The following is a 25,241-nucleotide window of genomic DNA, read 5'->3' on the forward strand; positions in this document are numbered from 1 at the left end:
CTCGTCATTGTGTTTTTTTAAATACTAATAACAAATAATATGCAATTAGAATGATAAAATATTAACAAATTATCTAATACATAAAAAAGACAATGATGATTGCATATTACATAATAATCTGAATCGTAAAACACAATGATGAATACATATAACACAATGACTTGAAACGTAAGACACAATGGTGAATACATATAACACAGACTTGAAACATAAAACACAATGGAAACTACATATTACACAATGACTTGAACGTAACACACAATGAACGTAATACTATTTTTCTCAAATTAAGTGAATGGTGCATGTCAATCCCAAACAAAAGACCATGAATGTATTAAACAATGACTACAACACAATGATAAGTAGAAAGACAAATGTTGAACACAAAGACACAATGACGAGCAAAGAGACACAATGATGTAATCTTTGTTTTAATTTTTATCTTTAATATGGATATCAATTGAAAAACACTATGACCAAAATCTATAACGCAATGCATTGAAAAACCCAATTAAAAAACACAATGAACAAAAAATAACACAATATAAAAAAGGAATATTGGATTTTAATAATCCAAACTTTGGCCTTTCGGCCATCACTAATCACAACTTAAGAAATTCCCTATGTTAATCACAACTTTCACCATATTGCCCTCCACTGAGCATTTTCCTAATGGAGACTAACCAGTTAGTTTTTGGGTAAAGCATGTCATTTCTTCAAGTTGATGGGGGTGAAAATGTTTAGTTTGTTATAAACCAAATTTATTTTTCTCTTCAACTAGGGGTGCAAACGACCCGAGACGAGCTCGAGCTCGACTCGCTTATATCTTTATTTCTAAAGCTCTAGTTTAGCTCATGAGTGGTTTTTCAGGCCCGAGTTCAGCTCGCTTACCATTTATTAATGAATTTTTATATATTTATAATTAAAAAAAGATATGAAAATAATATTTATAGTAAAAAACTTTTGTTTGCTATAAACCAAATTTATTTTTCTCTCTAACAAGGGGTGCAAACGATCCGATACAAGTTCTTCGAAATGGAAAACTGAATAAAGTTAAACCCATCTAAAACGAAACTAAAATTAAAAAAAAAACATCGAGACGAAACAAATTTATAAAAGCTAAAACCGAACCAAAACCAAAAACCAAAATGAAAACAAAATAAAAAATAACTACCATGAATTTTGAAAAGAAAAATCTGATTTCATTAAGGAACACATGTATTAATATATGGATTTTCTAATATGTGCCATAAGGACACATATAAGAAACATATATTATATGGAATATTCTTATTAAAAGTACCATCTCACATTAATTGCGTTAAATTTTTAATAACTACTATATTTAACAATTTTATTATTCACTCTCAAATCTTCCCGTCACTCTTGACTACTAATTACATTTTTTAATTCCCTAAAAAATTACTCTTTCATCACTTTTAATTTTCCACCATTTTTCTATAAGTATTTACTATTAAACAACTTTCATTACCTTTTTATCTATTTTTTTTAAGATTAAATGATATAAAACATTATTATTATTTTGCAAATGGATAGTCGTGTTCTTTTGGATCTGAATGAGATTCATGTTAAGAAAATGCCATTGAAGAACAAAGTGAAAACAAGAAAATAAATTGTAAGGAACCATTCGTAGGTCAATGTTTTCTAAGTGAAGTAGAGACTTTTGTTTTTATCAAAATTATGCAAGAAAGAATGTGTTTTCCTTTCAAAAAGGGAGGTTTGTGAAGAACAAAGGAGAAAGGAAAAAACGTGAAAAAAAAATCATTTTCATATGTGAATATTCTTTACATATAGATGAATACAAAAATGGTGGGAAATTAGATGTGATGAAAAAGTAATTTTAAAGATAATTAAAAAAGTTTAATTAGTAGTCATGAGGGGGGGGGGGGGGATAATAAAAATGTTAAATATGATAGTTATTATCTAAGCAGTTAATGCGGAAAAATACTGGATATCGGTCGAGGACCGATATTTGAGATATCGGTTATCGCGGTGAGATATCTGTAATTTAAATATCATGCAAAATTTATATATATAGCACTTTAACACTAACAATTCAGTATACTCTAATACTATTAACAAATTATCCTTTTGCAACTTGCAAAACACTAACAATTGTAGCAAGAAGGAACCAATTAAGACTCAAAACACCAACATTAAACACTAAAAGTTGAAAATTTAAACCATGATATCGGGAACATCGGTGAAATATCGGTAAAATATCTGTCAGTATCGCCGATATTAATTGTACCGATATTCCGACCGATATTTCATGTGAGGACCGATAACCGAGATAGACTGCATAGGTTATTACAAGACTGATGTAATTAATGTGAAATGCTAATTTAATAAGAATATTCCATATAATTAACGTCTCTTACATGTGTCCTTAGGGCATATATTAGAAAATCTCATTAATATAATAGTATACTAGAATATGTTAAATCTAATTAAGTTGAATGTAATTTAATTTAATTTTGAATTATTTTATTAGTAAGAAATTAGGAGAATGTGTGTTATTTTTGGAAAGAGTTATTGTTTTAATAGTGTAGTAGATTATTTTATTAGCAAGAAATTATAAAAATGTGTGTTATTTTTCGAAAGAGTTATTGTTTTAACAGTATAGTGGATAGATTAGTGTGTCAAATATAACAATCTAATTTTTTTTCGCAACAACTTGGTTTCTTTTTGACGTTTGTCATCGATGCTTGAATCAGTTTGTATTTTTTTGTGTAGCTTTGAATATTTTGCAAGTATATCTATCTATCTATCTATCTAGTTTGTTTGAATGTCTAGAAATTAGAGTTTGAATTTAACTATGTTAAATTATATAATATATATGAAAACTGTATTTTGGGTTTCTGCAGTTATTCAGCTTCCAACCACCCACGTCGTCCTAATTTCCGTCAACACCGGCCCCCATTATAAACTTCCCTTCCTTCATCACCCAAAAAAGAAGTAATCTAATTGTAATCAATTTATCACTGCATCAATAACCTCTTCCTCCTCATCAAAACTTGCATCGCATATCTCTGATTCTTGCTCCAATTAACTGATATGAGCAGGACATCACTTAAATTTCAGTTAACGTTTTTGAAAATGAATTAGAATATGTTCCAATTAATGCTCAATTAGGTGTCGCTTATAAAGGATTTGCGGATTCAATTAGATTACTTCTTTTTTGGGACGTTTTTATAGAAAAACAAGATAATGAAAGTTTTTTTTTTTTTTTTTGTAATGTAATATTATAGAGTCATATGCTATTCTAGATTATTCTGAATGCTTCACGAAACATTATTTGTTTGATGCTTATAAATCTCAACTAATGCAGTCTAATGCTCTCCGTCTTCACAGGTCACAATACTTGTCTATATGATAGTCTTCATCAATTCTTTTCATTTTGGTGGGTAAATCAATAATTAGCAATTTGTTCTCTTTGCATTTATTCATAACCACTTAACGATTTAATTTAGGGAAAATACCATAAAAAAACCAACCAACTTTCTTAGTTTGCTCACAAAAGTCCTTCTACTTATTTTTGCATGTTAAAGTCCCTATACTTGGTATTCTTGAACATAAATGTGAAGTTACCTGTGATAACAGGTTAATAACCCACAACTCATTTATTATATAACAAATAAAAAAATAACAATGTTCAATTATGTCGTCTTCCTCTACCTCCGGCATCTGCATCACCGTGAAACCACCGTCACCGTCATACTGCCCGTCGATGCCGACTACGTCAAGCATTTCGATTGAACCACCGTACACTGTCACCGTCAACGTCTCTTCCGATTCCAGATATCCGCCCTCCATCGCCGGTTTCCTAATAACGATTCCCTGATCTCCTTCAAGCATTTCGTCGAGCAACTCCAGTGCATCATCAAAAACCAAGTTTATGAACACAATCGTCGGAATTGTAGTCGGCATCGCCGTGAAAAAGATATTAATTTGACGTAGCCGGCATCGACGGGCAGTATGACGGTGACGGTGGTTTCACGGTGATGCAGATGCCGGTGGTAGAAGAAGAAGACATAATTGAACATTGTTATTTTTTTATTTGTTATATAATAAATGAGTTGCGGGTCATTAACATGTTATCACAAGTAACTTCACATTTATGTTCAAAAATATCAAGTATAGGGACTTTAACGTGCAAAAAAAAGTAAAAGGACTTTTCTGAGCAAACTAAAAAAGTTGGTTGGTTTTTTATTATATTTTCCCTTTAATTTATTATGTTAATCTGGATTATTTGTTTTTATCTTCTAAAGGTCACTGCTGTTGTTGGGCTCCGAGGATGGACCTCGGTTTTGTGAAAACTTATGGAGGGACTAGAAATATTGATGATGCTATTGCTAAGGTACTTTTGCTAATTAATTGATAAAACAAGTGTTGCCCACATAAATATAACAAACTAACAAAGCACACCATAAGTGCAATCTTTATACAATAATCCTTTAGTTGTGCTAAATGACTCTTTTGCAGGGCCGGCCGGGGCATAGGGCAACGTGGGCGACTGGCTGGGGCACTTAATTTTCAGGGCATAAACTTTTGTTTATATATATATATATATTTATGAAAAAGAATATGTATAATTAATGTTTTACCTTAACTTTATAATAACTAGCTTGGTCTAGTGGCAAAGGGGTATGACTCCCAATCAAAAGGTTGTGGGTACTAGTCTCACTTGAGACATTTTTAAGCTTATTTTTGTACAAAAAGTTTTTTTACACAACCTAAATCATAACTAAGTATGCCCATTAAAAAATTTAATTGTTTAAACCAAACAAAAAACCATTTACACAAGGCCTAAAATTTTTTTTGCTTATATTATTGCGTTACTCGTTAGGTTCTACGAGCCTTTTATTTCAGCTCGGCCAAGACATATAAATTCTCGAAGACGACCTTGCTCTTTTGCTCAGATAAGACCCGCTCCAAGCACTGTCCTACATGCAAACACTGTGTGGACTGTGGAACAGTTTGCCCATCACTGCCCTGGATCTTAAATACTTTGGTTCACAAGAGATAAAGACAAATAGTCATTATAGTCCAACTGACCAACCGGAAAATAGCAGCATTGTGGGTAATAAAAGCTGCAATTTTATGTATTTTCTATAGGTGCAAAATTTCTTATTTCTGCTAGATAAATAGAAGGTACTAACTGAATAACTTGGTTGGCCTCGTTTTACCTGCCCTTGGGACTGGAACTGATTGGTTGCTTGTTGTGACAGCCAAGGTCTGAAATCCGGAGACATGGCCACTACTGGCCTACGGTCCTTGCATGCAGATTACGTAGCACATGCTAAGAGCTGCGATGCCTGCCAGAGGTTTGCAGGAATCCAGCACACGAGACTGATCGGATCAGACACCCGAGAGACCTCCACAATTGAGTAAGTAAGAGGACAACAAGCACATGGGTGGATATATAGGAATCAAAATCTGCCGAATCACTCATTTTATGATCTTCTACATCCTAGGTATAAGTATGTGGATAGCGGATTGACTATCTAATTCATTGGAGGCTGTCTCATTCCCTCGCAGTAGCATACACTGGTCGAAAAGAATTGTTTAAATAAAATCTTGTAATAAGTTTCTTTATATACCATTTTTTTTAAAACAGGAAGCTAAGGGAAAGAAGGATGCCCAACATGTTCATTGAAGGAGAGGGTGATTTTGGTTCAAGTTTGGATGTACCTAACGCTATTTCATATCTTTTTATATTTATGTTCTTTTTTATCTATTCATCAAGTTGTTTGTAGCACTAACAGTGTGCTATTTTACCGAGTACTAAGTGTTAATTGCCATTTTTATTTTAAATGAACCATTTTCGCTGTGGTGTCATTCTTTTAGTGTAGTTGATGGGCTTTCTACTTACAAGTTAAATGCGTTGTTCATTTATTTTAATAGTTCTGTTTATGACATTAAACTTCCCGTCCATGGACAGGTATAAAACTAGTTTATGTTTAGTTTGAGTAGGATTAGTATATATGGTTTATTTTAGTGAAAATTGATGGGTTAGAAGTCATTGTAAATGTGTCGAGAATTATAATAAAAAGAAAAGAGTCGATCTTGGACGAGATCAAATTCTGTGTTCGTGTTCTTGGCCTGACGCAACATTTAGTACTTCAATCAGTCAAATTTCTAAATCAAATTTGGTCCATACTCGCATGCACACATAATAAATTAATATGTAACAGCCATTAATATGAGTAATATGATAAACAGTGTCTCCAACATTTGCCTATAAAATGAGGATTTTGAGCACTTGGGACAAAGGGGTTGATTTTTTCCCATCATCACTGAGTAGCAATCTGAATGCACTGCATGTCCACAGTACATATCTGTCAATGGCTTAATAGATTCAAATAGATATTCATGACATACTGGGCAATCTCTTTTAATAGCGTTCTCCGAACAAACATGAAAACCTCGCAGCTCTACACTAAGACAGCATCCACAGTTCTGGCAATGATAGTAGTTTTTACGGCCATGGAGTCTGCATACGCCACAATCATAACAATGAAACTGCTGTTTTGATGTATCATCGTCGTACAACTTGCAAATTGCACAAAAGTATTCGCCCATTTTCACCCCACAATTAGAACAAATATGAGAAACCTGTTGTTTGGTGTTACAGATCAAGCATACAACTTGCTTAACATCTTTCAAGACCATTTTATGCCTTTCATTCGGGTCATTTAACGAGCTCGCGCATTTGTCGTGGCAGCTACGACAGGAAAATAATTGGTTACAGCAAGGGGCACGGAGTTTGCATCGCCTCTTGTAGTGCTCACACCCGTGCAGCATTTTCCCAACATTGTAATCTGGAGCTAGCTATAATTATATATTAAATGTGATTAATAAGTCATTATAATCTATATTCAAATTGTTGTAACTTATAAGCAAATCAAGATCAGAACAGGGGAATGAACATAAAAGGAATGAGAAACCATACTTGCATTTCTAGTGCGATTTCAAGTTCTTTCACGATGTGAGTCATTGTTGGTCGTTCTTCACGATCTCTTTTTAAACATCTATATGCTATTGATGCAAACACTTTCAGTGAATCTGGATTTATTTGTTCCTTTATCTGATCAAAAATAATTTCATTGAGTTTGTTTTGTTCAAAGCTTTGTCGCGCTAGTCCTACAAGGGGCTGACACTCATCTTTACAGTTACTAATGCATAACCTCCCACACAAGACCTCATGCAACACAACACCAAAAGAGTAAACATCGGATTCTTTTGTCAAAAATCCCATCTCTGCGTATAGAGGATCGCAATATCCCACAGTGCCCACCGCTTGGGAGACAAGAAACGTGTGTTGCTGGTTTGCTGGGCCAAGTTTGGAAAGACCAAAATCTGAAATCTTGGCTTTCCAATTTTCATCCAACAAAATGTTAGAGCTCTTAATATCCCGATGTAAGATTCTATGATGTGTTTCCTTAGGATTATGAAGATACTCTAATCCACGAGCAGCCCCAACACATAACTTGAGGCGTTGAATCCATGTGAGATCGGCGCTACTTAGGTACAAGTCCAAACTTCTATTGGAAGCATACTTGTACACAATTATTTTCTCACCATTCTCATCGCAAAAACCTAAGAGAGCGATAATATTTTCATGCTTGTAAAGGGAAAGCATCATGATCTCCTTCCAAAACTCAAGGTCTCCTTGACCATACACACGATCTAAGCGTTTTACAGCAACCATGGTCTGCACCTCAGAATGAACAAGTTCTCCTTTGTACACTTTTCCAAATCCACCTTTCCCAATATAGTTTCTGTCATCAAAGTTGTTAGTGGCCGATTTTATAGCTCGAAGTCCAATCTTAAGGTGTTTGAATTCTTTTATGACAGACATTATGAACGAACAGAAACGGGAAATAAACTTTAATTATCGGGTTGTCAAGGAGCTCGTGATGTATTTAACAGCTAAAATATATCTCTACGATTTGATTGCCCCCTGTCGGAGCCTCCCTTGGTTGAGATGAATTGAAATTTAAAACTACGAATTCCATATGTTTTATCATGTGGCAAGGAGCATGCACGTATATATAGGCTGCTTTCAAGTTACCGTCATCACAGAATGAGTCAACTTATAGAAACTTGCATAATCAAATCAATCAAAGAAAGATGTGCACGTCTACGTGTAAAGGATGAATTCAAGAGCATGTGTTCTAAAGGACCCAACTTTTTATATATAATAAAAAAAACAAGGGATTTTTACATATTTCCCCTTCCTAACCTTTGAAATTACATATTTCCCAAAAATACAAGTTTTTAATGCAAAATGTATAATGCTCTTTAGCCCTGCTTGCGGTGCGCACATATGATGTATATATGTGTGAACCCTCGGTGGGCAAAAGTGAAATTGCACTAATTTTGACGTTATTTTACTAATCTCGTGAAAATAACGTTAAAAGTGACGGACGGTTAATCAGGCATCATGTAGTGGCGTTGATAGCCGAAAGACAAGGGTACATGCACCGATCAGCCGGTGTCCCGATGATTGAGTGCTATGTGCCTTATGTCCAAGGCTTGATGCAAAACTACTATCGAGCCGGGGGTCTCACCGGAAGCAGCCTCTCTATCCTTATGGGGTAGAGGTAAGGCTGTCTACATCTTACCCTCCTCAGACCCTACTATAGCTTTGCTATTGGTGGGATATACTGAGTACGATGATGATGATGATGATGAAGCATGGTTTGAGGAAATATGTAATTTCAAAGTTTAGGAAGGGGAAATATGTAAATTCCTGCAGTTGTGAGTGCTACAAGCTAGAATATTTAGGGAAAATGACCAAAACATCCATTTTGACCAACACAATCCCTAAAACGTCCATCAAAATCCAACTGGGTTCATCTAGTCCCTTGCAAAACCAGCTGGCCCCCCTGGTTATTTTACACCAATAAACCGCCGGCACGTGTGTCCGACAAAAATGTTCTCGACGCCGTCTAGTTATTTCAAAAGCAGGCGTCCGACTACGTTTTTCTAAATCCAGACGGCTACTAGATTATTCTAGGCAGCACCCGGTTATTTCAAAAGCATGCGATCCAGACATCTTAGCTACCAGTCTTCCACAGAAAAAGACATACACATACGTTTGGGTTAGTTTATATTATTAATCATCATTCAATTAAAGTGCTTCGAAGTTTTCTTTCATTAGAGAGAAGACAAAAGCTTTTTGTTGGTTCTTCTCCAAGACCGTATATATATATATTAGCATCTTCATTCAAGTACTGCATCTGCAATTGCTTTGAATACTTGATTAATTTTTTTTCTCTTTATATATCATCCAAGCAGTTATAATGGAAACTTTCTTCGAGGAGTTTCGACATTAGAGGGTTGACTTAATCATGGAATCAACTTCATTAGTTGTCTTATTTTTTTTGTAACAGATTCCAGCTTCAATTCAGTAGGCATTTTTATCATTTCCTTTCAAGTTCTGCCCATGTGAGATTGCCTGGAATAATGCTAAAAATTGTTAGCTTTCAATGTTCTAGGTCAACTAGAGAGACGTAACAACCAATTGCAAGTTGCAAGTTCTTTAGGGTATAATAGCTGGATTTAAACATTTTTAATACAATCATCAGTCATGTATGATCTGGACTTCTCAGCTAATACTCAGAAAGAGACGCGCATATAAATATATATAATAAAATGTAGTTGGCGAGTTTGGTGGTGTAAACTACAAGGTCATCTCCGAGAATTTAAATACCTTGGCCGAACCGAAATAAAAACCTAACGAGTAACGAAATATAAAAGCTAGTTTTTTAGATTACAATTAACGTTATAACAATAAATTTAGTTTTGGACCCGATAACTTAAATGGAGTAAGGATAAAAAAAAATTTATGGCCCTAATATACTTAAGATGATTAAGATCATCCATACATATTTTATAAAATTAAAATTTGAAACATATATATAAAAGTATTTTGGCCTCCGAAAATTACGGGCCTCGGTCAGTTGTCCGGCTCGCACTACCCTAGAGCCGGCCCTGGTAAACTCCAACTAAATATTGTGCTTTGAAAGCTTATATAAAGGCATTCTTTTCCATTGAACTAGTATGATCAAGTTAAACACACATTTTGTGTATAGAAGTTATTCTTCTCATTCTTATTCATCAATTCACATCAAATTAGAGAGCTGTAAATTAGCATCTCAAGGCTGCATCTGCAATTGCTTGAATATATTATTCATTATTCTCATTATATATTTTCCGAGCAACAATAATGGAGACTTTCTTGAAGGAGTTCCAACATCTTAGAATCCATCTTGAAGAGATCAAATCAGCCACGGAAAACTTTGATGAAAGCAAAGTTATCGGAACTGGTGGTTTCGGGAAGGTCTACAAAGGAGAATTGTCTCACTTTAAGGGGAGAAGCATAGTTGCTTTTAAGCGTCTGGACCGTAGATTTGGGCAAGGCGACCCGGAGTTCTGGAAGGAGATCATGATGCTTTCTCGTTACACACATAAAAATCTAATCTCTCTAATGGGATATTGTGATGAAGATGGTGAGAAGATCCTTATTTATGAGTATGCATCTAACGGAAGCCTCGATCGCCATTTAAGATCCACTACTTTAACATGGATTCAACGTCTCGAGATATGCCTTGATGCCGCAAGAGGACTAAGCTACCTACATGATAATAAGGGAACTCAACAAAGAATTCTCCACCGTGATATAAAGAGTTCCAACATCCTTCTCGATGATAACTGGAACGCTAAAATTTCTGACATGGGACTATCAAAAATAGGACCAGCTAACCAGCAATACACGGCACTTATCACCAATGTTGTCGGCACCCTTGGGTACCTAGATCCAATGTATATGGAGTTGGGAATCCTAACAAAAGAGTCGGATGTATACTCTTTTGGTGTTGTGTTATTTGAAGTTTTATGTGGAAGGCCGTGCTTTGAGAATAACAATGGTAAGTTTCCAAGTCTAGTACGTATGTGGAAACAAAAGTACAAACAAAAAAAGTTGGATGAGATAATCTTTCAAGATCTGAACCAAGACGTGGAACCGAGGTCTTTGGAAACATTTACAGACATTGCATTTCAATGTCTGCAGAAATATCGTGAAAACCGACCAACAATGTCTCTTGTCGTGGAAAAGCTTGAGACTGCCCTTGAACTTCAACAGGATGAACCTGAAAAGTTTTCTGTGGAGAAGCTGAAAGAATACGATGGCAGCGATCCTCAAAAGCCTCTTCTTATGGCCATCAAAGGCCAGATTTACGATGTCAGTCAAAGCAGGTATATTATTATCAATTAGTATTACTTTTGTGCCTTTATGTTAAAAAATCAGTATTCATGCTTCATCTATTGGTTAGTTTAAATTAGAGTTTTAAACTTGAAACTTGGTAAGTTTTGGTTTCTTATAATCTTCTGAATTAGCTCTCATGTTCTTACCATTAATTCACTGTGAATGCATATACATTAACTTGGTAAAGTCAAAAGTTGATAAAATTACGGTTTTCAGTTGATCCTTTTGTTTTATTCTCTATGAAATTAATGATGCACGACCACACAATCTATATGTAATCCATGATGCTGTTGATTCCTGTTCTTTGCTTTGCAATTTTGTTCTAGATGCTTTTTGTAGTATAATATTATTAGGTTCTAACATAAGTAGTTTTTTTATATTAATTGTGGCATCACAATTGGTAGTATTTGTGGGTATTATTTCATGCTAATTTCTGAATTATTAAGAATGGTTATGTTGAAATATGTGTTTCTTGATCATACATTTTGAACACATGTTCACCTAGTTTTGTTTTAACTTGTCTTTTTCAGGATGTTTTACGGGCCAGGTGGACCCTATTCAGTGTATGCGGGAAAAGATGCCAGCAGGGCCCTTGCTAAAATGTCATTTGAGGAAAAAGATATAAATGATGATCTTACTTGTCTTGCTAAAATGTCGCTTGAGCTTGAGGCATTACAAGAATAGGAATACAAGTTCCAGAGCAAGTATGTCAAGGTTGGAACCATTAAGAAGCCTAAAGGTACGCCCGAAGCATCAACTGCAAACCAAAGTACCGAACCAACTGATACAACTGCCTAAATATTTTGTTTAACTTAATAGTTACTAAAAAGATCACTGGTATAAAAATATTATAGTAGGAGATGCTCGAATCAACCAGACTTAAAATCAGGTTTGATAAAGAATGTGAACGAGATATATATTTTGAGAATTGAGATGGTATAAACTGATCGAATAGTGAATAGATTGAATGCATAATGCAAGGATTGTACAGGAACGAAGTAATTTCATTCATACTTGTTATAACCTAAGTATTAATTGTGATTATATTCAGGGGAGTCTGCTAGTTTCACCTACTATTCGATCCGCTTTGCTGCTTATTCGTTTTGTAGTTAATTGCCTGCAGGTGTTCTTAGTTCTGTTACGGCCCATAATCAGGACTCGGGTCCATCAACAGCAAAACCTGATCTGGAAAATACAAGAGCCCAAACCAAAAGGAGAATCAGGCGTCAAGATAATTAAAAGATTTAAAAGATCTTCAATTTTATCAAGAATCTGAATTCTTGATCAAACAAGTTATTTTATTTTACATTATGAATTTGTTTCCTAGTTAGATTATGTTTCTCACTTTATCTTTAATTCTTGTTACCTTTAAATATAAATACCGCTGAACTTTTCGTTAATAATTAATCAGTGAATTTTATTTGATCTCTCTTCTTCTATTTTGTGTTCTTGGAGATTTAACGATTGTCTCTCGCATGCCATCTCGCTGTGAAAACCCCTCCCTCGAAGAATCGATTGCTAACTTAGTCGAAACCTTCACCACCACTTTCTCTGACCTCTGTTTCCAACAAGAGTTAGCCATCCATAAACCTAATACCCTTCCATTAGCTATGGGACTTGCAAAACTGGTTGAAGACAAACTCAACGACCAGCGTTTCCGCTCACGTCCAACACCATTCTTCCGTACCACCCCTGCTCAAATCGATATCCTGCAAACTCTCAAGTCCCGATCGATATCAACACGAACTAAACGACTAACTCTTGTTTACATTAATCATAAAATATAACTCAAAACACTGATTACAATCTCATAAACCCTAACTCGGTTGCATCTCATGTACTTTGATCAACCCTACCGTCCTCATCGATTCTGTCAGTACGCACAACATTACACAATCTTGCATGACCTCCTTTTTTAATCTGCCCCATTAACCGGGCCGAAAAAAATTAATATATAGTGGTAGACAATTGACCTCTCAAACCTTCCAACCGTCATTTTAAAAGTTCCTCACCAGGTGTGCCACTTGTCCACTAGGTCCGAAAATAATTTTAGGTTACTCATGAAAGTTTTCGCCACTGGTTGACAGTGGTTTTTTCTTTCCATAAGTGGGAAGATATGTCTTATGCTATCAACAAGAGAAGCACTGATACAAGGACAATAGAAATGGATAATCGATCAGAATTTGGGTTGTTTAATTCTTTGTTAATCCGAATCAAGGTTGTTTTGACTTATTTATCAATAATAGCTAAACTTTTTATTAATATGATTTTGCTGCAGTATTGTTTAAAAAGTTAAATCCCAGATATTGTGGCCTGTAACAACATATGCAAGTTACCTAGTCTATAAAATACCAGAAAGAACCTCCGGGGTTTTATCTGAATTCAAACATGGGGTGTCTGTGATTACTAAATGTCTATACACTGTTGGTTCTTTCCCTCGGGTCTCTTGTGGTTAGGATGTGAGTCGACATAGATTTCTTGTGAAACTATTAGAACTTTTATTTTGCTTGTCACAACTGTTATGAAGTGGTGCCAGTTATAAACTAAAAATGAAATAATAGAGAGTAAAATATAAGGTGATGTATACAACAAATCTAAAAAGCAATAAGTTAAAATACAACCCAGTTTATTTATTCTCATGTTTTGCATATCACTTGATGAGAACACATCTTATAGGAGATCCTTCTGCTCCAAATAATCTTAACGGTAAGCAATGGACATCATATATTCCGGCTTCTAGATCAACAAGTTTCAAACCTTCAACAAGAATGATTTCCTAAAAAGCACACAACATAGCAGCCTTAATAATTTAATGAGACAGATAACTAGGAAATTCACACAACATTAGACCCTATGTGTCTGCTTAGAAACATATCTTGGTTGGGAAATATGCATCACATCCCATAAAGTTGCAAGATAATTCACTATATCTAACAGATGCCTAACAACATTTAAGTAGTTCTATGTTTAAGAAGTTTTGGAATTACAAATGCAAACATTAGTCATCACAAAAAATACGTTTTCGACAAGGCGCAATATGGTTATCTTGTTGGGCAAAATATATAACCACCACCAACTTTACCTTAAAACATTTAGCAGTTTCTTTTCACGTGTAAGTTATAACAAACCATATCGTCTTATAATTCGAAATAAAATGAGTGTTGAGCTTGGACGTGTTATCGGTTGTTGACCTTAAGTTGACTCGTTCTTTTGTCATTATTGAAGGGTATTTTAGATATACAACAACAATCAAAAACCGTTCCTATGTATGTTGCGAGTCAAGGTCACCTAAGCGAGTATGCATGACTTACCCTGTTCTTTAAGAAGACACGATGAGCAGAAACCAGATAATCATATGCCGCAACTGACAAGTAATCAGTGCCTGCAAAATTAAAAGAAAATTATAACAAATGAGTGAATGACTGATAGAATCTTGATTCAATATTTTAGTGAAGTAAATCCACATAGGTTCCATTCAGGCAGTTCTAAAATAAAATGAGCATATTTAATTACCAACAAGTTTGATGTCAGTGTTGTCCTTCAGCCACTGTGCTCCATCCTTTGTAAACCCCACATAGCTTGTGTCAAATATCTTTTCCCACATTAGCCGCCTGAGAAATGTTATGATTCAAAGATTGATGAAATTACGGTTGAGCAAGCACCATGTGGTTATTAATCCTAGTTACAGATAAGAAGTGGCATAATATTACATATCAGTGTTTAATGTTCTGAAAAGCACACGCCTTACTCCCTTGGGAATGTTCAACGACTTCATAACATCAGCTGAAATTATAAAATAAATAGTTAACATTAACCCGATGAGAAGTTAGAAAACACAAGTTGTGTGAACATTACACACAAATGCAAGCAGCCAAGAGCCAGTTAATTAAAACACCCATGGTCAGCTTAAACAATATACTAATATCAGGTAAGTATTAATGTCTAGTTACCACATTCAACATGTCAAAGTGGTCCAACAGTGAACAGACTTACAGAGTGCTCTGTTGAACATAATTTGTAGTCTGTATGTGTCACCGATCGACATAAGCAAATAAAGATTAAAGGTAGATGACCATATATAATTAAATAAGTAAATACCTGTTATGTTAGTATCCCTTGGAACATCAACTAATAAAGCTGGACCTGTAAATACAACAATATTAAGTGTTAAGGCTCTTGATGATTAGTAGCACAACTGTTTCAACTATAAAACTAGGGGTTCAAACGAGCCAAGTTACTCGAGATCGGATCGATAAAAAGCTCAAAACAAGCCTAGCTTTTTCGAGCTCAAGCCAAGCCCGAGCCTCAGATTAAGCTCGTTTAGTTTTTGAGCCTGAGCTTGAGCCTTGAAGGTGAAGCTCGTTTTCGTCGAGCCATGTGTATTTTTAAGTTTTACCACTTTTGGACTTCTATATATTAATTTCATACTGCACAACCGAGCGAGAGCCGAGCTTTGGGTCATTTAAGATACTACACGAGCTCGAGTCAAACTTAGCCTCATTTAAAGTTTTTCTAAATATAATAAAAAATGTATATAAATTAATTAACAAATAATAAACAAGCCAAGCCGCTCCTGCTTTAAAAAAAGAGCTCGAGCTCTAGTAAGTCCAAACGAGCCGAGCTCAGGCTCAGCTGGTTTACACCCAACATAACCTTCATAAACAGAAAATAACAAATCATACCATTAAGTACTCGTAAATCAAGACTATCAACATCGAATCCGGCTTCATAGTAATTTTCATAAAAATGTCCAGGAGCATCAACATGAGTACCGGAATGAGCAGGCAACTTAATAATGGAGAAGTTATAATCGGACCCGTTCCTCATGCTGTCATGGAGTCTAAGGTAATCACTCCCAATCCCAGTTTGAGAGATCCCAGTGGGTGTTTCTGCAGTGATTCTGTGTGTGATATCATAAATTTTACCATTGTCATAAACATCCCATCTTGGAGGAATCAACTGATCATCACTATCTTGTGATGACAAAACAAGATAAGGTAATAATAATAATATGAGGAATATGAAGTGAGGGCTCATGTTTCCAGTTTCATAGGATCTTCAAAAAAATGGGTTAAAATATACAACATAAGATTGGTCGAACCAGATATATGTATAGACGGCTGTGATTGTGTCATCTGTGACCTCGTTATATTTGTCATTTTTCTCCTCTAAAGGTCACAAAAGTCCAATAATGGATGAAGATAATTGTATGTGGTCAAACTTATCTCAAATTTGAGAAATTTTATGAGTGATTCGGTGGACTTTGATTTATGGTCGTTTTCTTTATCTTGACATCCTGACCAAATCAATTACTTTGAATTTTTTGAATGTCCCAAAATGACATTTTTATCCTTACTATTAAAAGGCTGCATCCAGGCCTTTTGTCTTCCACAGTGAACATTGATAGATGATTAGGAATTTAAAATACGGTCACCGCTTCTCCGCCAGCAGCACCATCTCTTTCCTATGGCTCAAAATTAAAATCAATCAATAAGCTTAAACTCAAATAGAAAGGGCAAAGATGGTAAAACAAATTTTACAAACTTTTTTTCCAATCATGGAGCTAGCTTATGTTAGGAATTCCTTAGTCGGTTGTGGCTAAAAGCATGGACCAGTTTGGAGACTTGATTGTTTGGTGTGCTGGTGATATAACCCTTAAGCGGGTGGACTCTACCTAAGAAGATAGCTGAAACCTTTTTGATCAATTTTCTACTACTTTTTCATTACTTTAAATTAACCTTAGATACATAACAACACTAAGTGGAGAACATGGAAACCTGAAACTAATGCAAATCTAGAACATGGAAACATGGGTAATTATTAACTAAATAAAAATGGTAATGTGCATGCGTAAAGTAAGGTAGCATGGTGATCATGGTGTTGACGTGGCTTCAAGGCTTGTGACCCGTAACAATTTCCCCGTCCTCGAAAACGGGCTTGTCCTCAAGAACATGGTGGAGCATCAGCAAATTGCAACAAAAGGAATTAAGGGGGTTGACAGCGGTAACCCGGCTGACACCTCTTGTCACAGTTGTAACAAAGACCCTCAGCTCGTCAGGCTTGCATTCCTGCCGATGTTAAGCGTTTGCGGGGTAGAGTTTGGGGGGGGGGGGCTATACTAGTGGATTTGGTCGGCATGCTTTGTTCCGGTATGATTGCCGAAGGTAAGGCAAGTAGCCCACTGTTGAGCTTGTCTTCAATTAAAGAAGTGTAACACTATAGGAAAATCCCACATCAGCAGTGAACATGAAAGATTTTTGATTCATAATAATTGTCCCGCTGTCTAAATCACCAACGTATTTTGGTGGCTTAATGCTAGTGGATGAGAGGAGAGCTTCATAGTTAAGTGTGTTCAGGTGGGAGTAGTAGCAAAATGGGTGAGTTCCTGGGAAGTCTCCACCAAAGCAACAAAAAACAAATATGTGAGAGCGCTCTTTGTGGTCAAAGCGGGCAATATTGGTGATACGAGTGGCCGGATGTTACAACTGGTATCAAAGCCATTCTTGTGTCGTTCGGGGTGGTGGGGCAAACCTTATCAAGGATGGAGAGTACCGAGAGCGTCGCAAGATACACCTTAGGCGAATCCTGCATTCTGGAGCGGATGGTGGGGCAAACCTCATTGAGGACGATGAGTCCAAAAGGGGGGGGGGTGTAACACTCTAGGCAAATGTCACATCGGTCGTGGGCAGGAGAAATTCTTGGTTCATAAGTCAATATCCCGCCTTTTAAATCACCAACACGTTTTAGGGGCTTAATAGTAGTGGACGAAACGAGAGCTTCACAGTTAAGCGTACTCAGGTGGGAGTAGTAGCAGGATGGGTGACTTCCTGGGAAGTCTCCACCTCAGCAACCAAAAACAAATCCGTTAGATCTTCGTGAGAAAAGCGGACAATATTGGTGATACGAGGGGCCGGATGTTACAAGAAGTGAGTCCATATGCCTCGCGAAGGGAGGTAGGATGATGGAGTGCCATCTCAGTTTGAATTGCATGTTTAAGACCGAAAATGTAACGATTTTTTCAAGGTCGCTTGAGATAACCCGGTAACCCGATTGCTTATCTTCTCAAACTCAGTTTTATAGGCTTTGGCAGTGGATGATTGGACTAGTTTAAAAAGGATGGCTTCACAGTTGGTGGTTTCATGGTTCTCAAATTTCGAAGGGACAAAACGTTGTTTAACCTCTCTTTTAAAATCGGTCCAAGAACCTAAAAGGTCATTATTAGCAAAGTGTTGGTACCACGAAAGTGCATCACTGATGAAGTGAAATGCGGTTAAGGATACACGTCCCCCTGCCGGGATGTTGTAGTAAGCATAGTAATTGTTTACTTGAAAAATCCATCCAAGAGGGTTGCACCCATCGAAGAGAGGTAGGGTGATTTTAGGTTGACATGGGTGTTGGCTTACTTGGTTTGTCAGCGATGGTCAGGGACTCGGGGATGGCATGTTGTTGCCCGGCGGTGGAGTCTCGGCCGAAGGTGATCGGAGAGTTGGGCAACATGGTTAACCAGGGGCGGTGGTTCGGTTTGAGCATCGAGTTTGGTATTAAGATTTCCTGTGGCTTTGATGAGAGTGGCTAGTTGGTTGTTGATGTTGGCATGTGTTGCGGAGGCTGCCGTGGTGACGCCAATGAGTTGATTAAGCTGGTCGACGACGGAGGGAGGTCATCGAAGGTGGTGGAGTCCTAGCGGGGAGGCATGGCAGAGGATTGAGACGAGAATGAAAACATCAAATGATATAACCCTTAAGCGGGTAAGACTATAAGAAGATAGCAGAGAGGAAGAGGAGACATTTTTGATCAATTTTCTACTACTTTTCATTACTTCAAATTAACCTAAATACATCAAAACAATAAATGTGTAGATCCACTAAGTGGAGAACATAGAAATATGAAACTAATGCAATCTAGAACATGTAAACATGGATAATTAACTAAAGAAAAGGTAATATGCATGCATAAAGTAAGGCAACATGGAGATTATGGTGATGACGTGGCTTCAAGGCTTGTGACCCGTAACGACAGGTTAATCAATAAGCACTAATAATTAATTTGTTTATCAATAATTATCTTAGAATCCTAATCATGTTATGATAGGATGAGCTACATATAATTATTGTGGAATTATTTGATTGAGCTCAGCGTGTGTATAGGTTTGTTATATATATCGTGTTTAGGGTAAGGGCAATGTAATCAAGATATAGAGTCACATTTCTTGATCAATAAAGTGTTTGTGGGTTGGCAAATACGTTTTTTGTTTTAGTGAATTATATCAATTCGATCGATTTAATTTTGGTTTTGGATTTATATCCAGTCCGGTTACCAGATTATTTTCGTTCGTTGCTTAGTTCCATCAGCAACTACAATCTGGCTTGAGGCTTGAGAATCGACAGGGTTACCTTCTTTGGCATATACTCTTTGCAATTCCATCGCATTTGTTGCATATTCTTTTGACTTCAATGGTTTTGTGACTCGATATGAGGAATTTGAAATATGGAAACAACACAATCTATAAGATATATCAATAGTTATATTACAATTAGCAAGTGTGCTCTTGAACTTATTCGATCAAGCTCATTAAAAAACTAAACACGATATTACATCCGACTCTGTTTATTAATAATTAACGAAAATAAATTCCAGACCTTATTTAAAGGAAATTAATAACTTACGTAACAAGATAATTTAAACTAGTAAACATAATTAAATTACTAGACTTCTAACCTTAATAAATTAAAAAAAAATAATAATAAACGGCTAAATGTTATACCTTACAGGTAGAGAACCCTTCACATCCTATTCTACGCTTTAAACACTTTACCATCCGCCAAAGTGGGAGTGACTAATAATAAATTTAAATAAAAAAAATAACTTAAGACACTAAGCGTAAATTATTTAAATATACGTATAACAAGAAAAACCTACGGTGGATACTCTTCTATATAGAAACTGGTGATAGAAGTAAATACTATTAAAAGCCTCATCTAGGTTATTTGCATAACCAACCGTCAGTCTACTGTCAACAACAGTCCATTAGTGCAAAAATAAGATACCAATTGAAGCTGATTTTGTTTATGCTCAACAAAATTGAACTGCACTGGTTAGTATTGGTGGATGCGTAAGTATATCATATCCACGAGATTAGGTCGATATTACACATTTTGTTTGATTAATTATAATAACATTAATCTAAGTGGTCACTGGTCAGTCGATGTCAAACAAATTTTAAAAAGTGAATAATATAAAATTGAAAAACTAATTACTTAAATGTGATTAAAATGCAATTTAAAGTAAACCGAAAGTAGCCCCCTCCGAATATCCGGTTCAATGCTTCATGATTTCATTCAAACTTATTTAACCAATTAGAAACCACATAGACATGGTTTTGTAAACGATTTGATTAAAGTGATAATTAAAGACAGCAGCCAACGAAATAAATATTGTCACAATAAATAAATTTCTCTATTAAACAACGTTAAGTTACACAACTTCACTTTCCTTGGTTCAGAAGTCTGCACGTACATTTGCAATGTTTTTTATTTATTATTATTTGGTTGGTCTATTATTTAATTGATTTTATTTTCCTTGAATGTTGGAGTTTGTTAGCTTTACTTGGTCATGTTTTTACCAACTCAGTAGGTGTGACGGGGCCGATGATTTAAATTTCTTGGTCGAGACGGAACAAAAAAGGTTCGTAGCTTAAATAGATTATGAATAAATAAAGTTTTGGGTGCAAATATGTTTAAGATTATTATGATTTATATCTGTTTTCATATAAAAATAAATAAAATTTTAATATATATATATATATAATATACAGACACACATTTGCTTCCGAAAATTACGAGCCTCGGCTGAACGTCCGCTTGCACTACCCTAGAGTTGGCCATGTAGACAGACGTTGGAGTAGTCCTATTCTTCAGCTTAGTTAACTATTTATTTATCTTGTATCCAGTTGCGGATCTAGAAATTAATTGCATGGGTAGCGTAAAAATTTTTTTTAACCGTGCAATAAGAAAAATTTTTTTTTTTTACGGTTTCGTATTTACAGGGCCTGATTACGCGTTTCGCACGTAGAGGAGCCCAGTAACGTGTTTTGCTCGTGTATGTGTCTGGTTACGCGTTTGGCGCGTCCCGGGCTCGGCTTCGTGTTACAAGTTGTATCTGCACTATTTTGATCAATCTGTTTTTTATTGAATAAACAACAAAACGAGATTAGTTCTCAAATCCATTCTCTTCACTATACGTGACTTTGCTACTTCGATTAATCCACTTTGTTTATCATCCAAGGCATCTTTAATTAAGTCCAATACATGAATTCCAATTGCATTTTAGTTTCGTTCAACTGCCACAATAAAAGTCAAACTAAATTAACCATTCTTCTAAACTTGGTGGACTTTACTTATTATTATTATTATTATTATTATTATTATTATATAGAACCTCATTTGAATATTATCTCAGTCACCACGTGCATCTACTTGAACGTTTGATCGTCATTTGTTTAGCTTAAATACACCATTTAAGATTTAATTACATGTTAACAGTAACAAACTCAAAGTAATTGCATTTCAACAATTGTTTAAACTAAACATACAATACTAGAAATAATTAATCATAACCACACACCTACTTACCCACGCTTTATTAGAAAACACCAGATCAGAAGGAATTATTCTATCAGGATAACCATCCACAAACTGCTTATGCCATAACAGCCGGAATTCACCCTTTGTTATATGCAATCATGCGATTGTTAAGACCAAAGGTGATGCGGAAGCGACAACACACATTCACAAATGATAAACACGTGGAAACGAAAATATAAACGATACACGACACATGTACTTTACATGGTTCGGTCCCAATGGGAAGACTGATGATTGTCGTTCGAGTCATGTAAAAACCTAATTAGCCTAAGTAGCTAGCGTAAGTCAGGTATCGTATCCACAAGTAGTATATATGTGGTCAGTGTAATGTGCAATCAATTTCTAACTTTATGAAGTAACAATCAAGAGTGCTAATCACACCAGTAAAGACTTGGTTTTAAATTCAAACAAGTAAATTAAGCAAAATTCAAGCAACAAAGACAAATCACACCTGGGTTTCAAGTATGTAACAAAACAACAATATCATGTTCACTTAACAGATTAATTGTCAATGATCAATCAGGTTGGCTAACTAGTTAAACCTTAGGTATCAACAATCGCAACATGCGATACTGATTATCAAATGGTTCCTGCCAGTGTGACTCAACTAAGGGCAATTGTATGCTTCATCATATTTAAACCAATCAAAACAACCCTATAAGTAAGTATCACAGCAACTGCAAACTAATCGTTCTGAACGAAATAAACCTAAACCAACTTAATGCACATGTGGTTACTGACTCCCGGGAATCCTACAGTTGGTAACCACATCCACAATTCACCAAAAATTTAAAACCGAACACTTCTTTTATTTTATAAAACCAATTTAGAGTATAAAATAAGCGGAAAATCATAAGTACTAAACAAGTCCCCAAAAACCCGGGAAATGTGCCCAAAATCAAATTTAAACATAACTAGTAATAATTGAAAAGAACAATGTTCATTAAAGAGACTTTCCGACTAGATATGCATTCAACCGTCCAAGTAGCCTCGAGCACGTCCAAGCGGTAAGCATCCTCCTCGTAACCTGAAAACTCACACTAACATACACACAAAGTCAGTTTGAGCTGATTGAGTTCAAGTTTTAATAATTGACGTCTGTATAAATCATTCCAAGAATTTTAAATATAAAATGGGATATAAACGGTTAGGCCATAATAAACGGTAAGTAGTCATACTTAGATGTCTATATAATTATATCCCTATTCATAGCATCCAAGTAATAACATCTGGGTCGGGCACACGTACAACCCAAACACGTAACATTCCATCCAACGTATGCAAACACAAGGTAGGCATACGCAAACATCCTTAGTCGATAACGACTAATTAACATCAGGGTCGAGCACACGTACAACCCAAACACGTAACATTCCATCCAACGTATGCAAACACAAAGTAGGCATACGCAAACATCCTTAGTCAATAACGACTAATTAACATCGCCAATCGTTGGCCATACAATAACACATGTATAAACATACTTATATATATTATTCCAAAATATACCATACTACAAGCAAGCCATCCTTAGTCACTAATGACTAACTAACATCCCTAATCATAGGCCATATGGTAACACATGTGTAAACATACATACATAACATCCCAAGATGTACCACAATACAAGTAAGCCTATGGGCCATAAGGTAGCACATGTGTATACATACATAATTAACCTCCCAAACATACCATAATACAAACAATTCTATGGGAAATCGTTTAAACGGTTCATCATGTAAAATCAGTTGGGTGTGTATGCTAGCCAAAAACTTGAAAAGAGTAAAAAGGGCCATCATGAACTCACCTGACACAAGGCACGAAATCACCACGAGCTAGAGAACTCCTAAGTATCCCTACAAATCAAACACCTGTCAGTTTACATACAATCATTACTAATGATACCAAAAGGACTTGTTTATCCTACGAGACGATCTAACATGGTTCGAGTTGCCTAAAGTCTCGACCTCATCAAGTTCAATTATAACAGCCCCCGGGGTGTGACATCTGCCCCGATCCGACCCGACCCAGGTACCCGTTTCTCTGACCCGATCTCTTTCTTTTATGATTTAATATTTATTTATACTTATATTTTACTTTTAATAATAATAATATATTTTCCTTCCCGCCTCTTTCTCTCTTTCTTTCCGCCGTCCCGTCCCTCTTCTTCTCTCTTTCCGCCTTCTTTTCCCTCTTGTCGCCGTCCCGCCCTTAAGCCTTGAACCCCTAACTGTCCTTTGTTCCTTCCCGCCTAAGGTTGTCTGCGCAGCTCCCCGCGCCAGACTCCTTACAAGGAAGCCTGCGTGAAGACCATCTGTTCCAGCGATACGCGAGACGAACTCTTCTCGCAGCGCGCTAAGAATTGTAATTCTTCTCGCAGCGCGCTAAGAACGGTAGTTCTTCCCGCGACGCGCTAAGGATTTGTAGTTCTTCCCGCAGCGCGCTAAGAATCGTGATTCTTCCCGCGGCGCGCCTTAGCCTTCTCGCGCGCAGCTTTCTCGCGCTAGACTTATCTTTTCTTCTGTTTTATCCAGCCTGTTTGCTTTTGTGTTGTCTTATCTTCTGTGCTGTTGACCTGACCTATCTTATGTCTGAAAAGTTACTTTCGGCGCAGCATGCGCACCAACCTCATTGGTTGGCAGAAAAAGTGACTGACATTATCTTTTGAGATCTGCTTTTTCCATGCCTGACCAGTACCTTTATCTGACCCGCCCATGCCTGTTTACTGTTCCCTGTCAGCTTTATCTTGCCCCCTGCAGCTGCCATATCTTGTGATATCTTTTGCTTTTGGAATCTTTTGCTTTTTGAGATCTTTTCCCCTTTTTCTAGGGATTGTGTTCCCTAGGGTTTCTCTATAAATAATAATCTTATTTTTCCTAACACATCACACACAAACACTTAATTTAACCTCCTCCTTGCTCTCTCTGCCGTCCTCCTCTCTGCCTCCGTCTTCCTCCCTGTTCTGCCCTGCTTTTCCGGTAATATATATATTATATATAATAATTTACTTATTAATTATGCTAACTTATAATCAAGACTTAAAACAAATCATTAAAACGATAATCTTTAATTCTAGGTTAACTTGTGCTTGTTTAAAGTTGGTTCTTGCTTTATCTTACACCGCATCGTTTATCAAGTGAGTAATCTCGTACCTAATCCCTTTTTATTTTTAATGTTTTGGGATGTTCATGTGTTCGTACAAACTTAGAGTCTTAAACTTGTTTATGAACTTTAGTCGCGCAGTATCCCATGTGTTGAGGACGTTTACTTGGCTGTTATTTGTATGTGTGTATCATTAACCG

General features: G+C 36.0%; 3 protein-coding genes and 1 pseudogene across 4 annotated transcripts in view; 1 reads left to right on the forward strand and 3 right to left on the reverse strand.

Moving 5' to 3' along the window:
• Positions 1 to 6,194: 6,194 nt before the first annotated feature.
• Positions 6,195 to 7,885, reverse strand: LOC143566466 (putative serine/threonine-protein kinase PBL28). The gene is made up of 2 exons (XM_077053162.1): positions 6,977 to 7,885; positions 6,195 to 6,855 (listed from the first exon to the last, which is right to left on the reverse strand). The coding sequence occupies exons 1-2, from the start codon at positions 7,883 to 7,885 to the stop codon at positions 6,205 to 6,207; spliced, it is 1,560 nt and encodes a 519-aa protein (XP_076909277.1). The 3' UTR covers positions 6,195 to 6,204.
• LOC143566450 (F-box protein PP2-B10-like) overlaps positions 7,213 to 25,241 on the reverse strand; it is a 118,098-nt gene continuing 100,069 nt past the window's right edge. Inside the window, exon 6 of the mRNA XM_077053149.1 lies at positions 7,213 to 7,225. The gene's annotated coding sequence lies outside the window, so the exon portion shown is untranslated. The remainder of the gene's footprint in view (positions 7,226 to 25,241) is intronic.
• LOC143566467 (receptor-like protein kinase HERK 1 pseudogene) lies at positions 10,242 to 11,980 on the forward strand (annotated as a pseudogene). The gene is made up of 2 exons (XR_013141236.1): positions 10,242 to 11,286; positions 11,827 to 11,980. The product of XR_013141236.1 is annotated as a receptor-like protein kinase HERK 1 pseudogene (transcript).
• Positions 13,947 to 16,356, reverse strand: LOC143566447 (cyclase-like protein 2). The gene is made up of 6 exons (XM_077053146.1): positions 15,979 to 16,356; positions 15,395 to 15,439; positions 15,007 to 15,079; positions 14,810 to 14,907; positions 14,608 to 14,678; positions 13,947 to 14,072 (listed from the first exon to the last, which is right to left on the reverse strand). The coding sequence occupies exons 1-6, from the start codon at positions 16,331 to 16,333 to the stop codon at positions 13,947 to 13,949; spliced, it is 768 nt and encodes a 255-aa protein (XP_076909261.1). The 5' UTR covers positions 16,334 to 16,356.

This window comes from Bidens hawaiensis, unplaced genomic scaffold (assembly GCF_021521415.1).
Source record: "Bidens hawaiensis isolate Kalapana, Puna unplaced genomic scaffold, B.hawaiensis_p1.1 tig00022893_1, whole genome shotgun sequence".
NCBI classification, from domain to species: Eukaryota; Viridiplantae; Streptophyta; class Magnoliopsida; order Asterales; family Asteraceae; genus Bidens; species Bidens hawaiensis.

Bases quoted from the DNA above. Each gene is read 5' to 3' on its own strand.
- LOC143566466 (XM_077053162.1), bottom strand. From the start codon at position 7,885: ATGTCTGTCATAAAAGAATTCAAACACCTTAAGATTGGACTTCGAGCT. The intron at 6,856-6,976 runs GTATGGTTTCTC...ATATAATTATAG, and splicing joins AAATCGCACTAGAAATGCAA to CTAGCTCCAGATTACAATGT.
- LOC143566447 (XM_077053146.1), bottom strand. From the start codon at position 16,333: ATGAGCCCTCACTTCATATTCCTCATATTATTATTATTACCTTATCTT. The intron at 15,080-15,394 runs GTATTTACTTAT...TTATAATTTCAG, and splicing joins AAGGGATACTAACATAACAG to CTGATGTTATGAAGTCGTTG. The intron at 14,908-15,006 runs GTAATATTATGC...AACATTTCTCAG, and splicing joins AGAACATTAAACACTGATAT to GCGGCTAATGTGGGAAAAGA.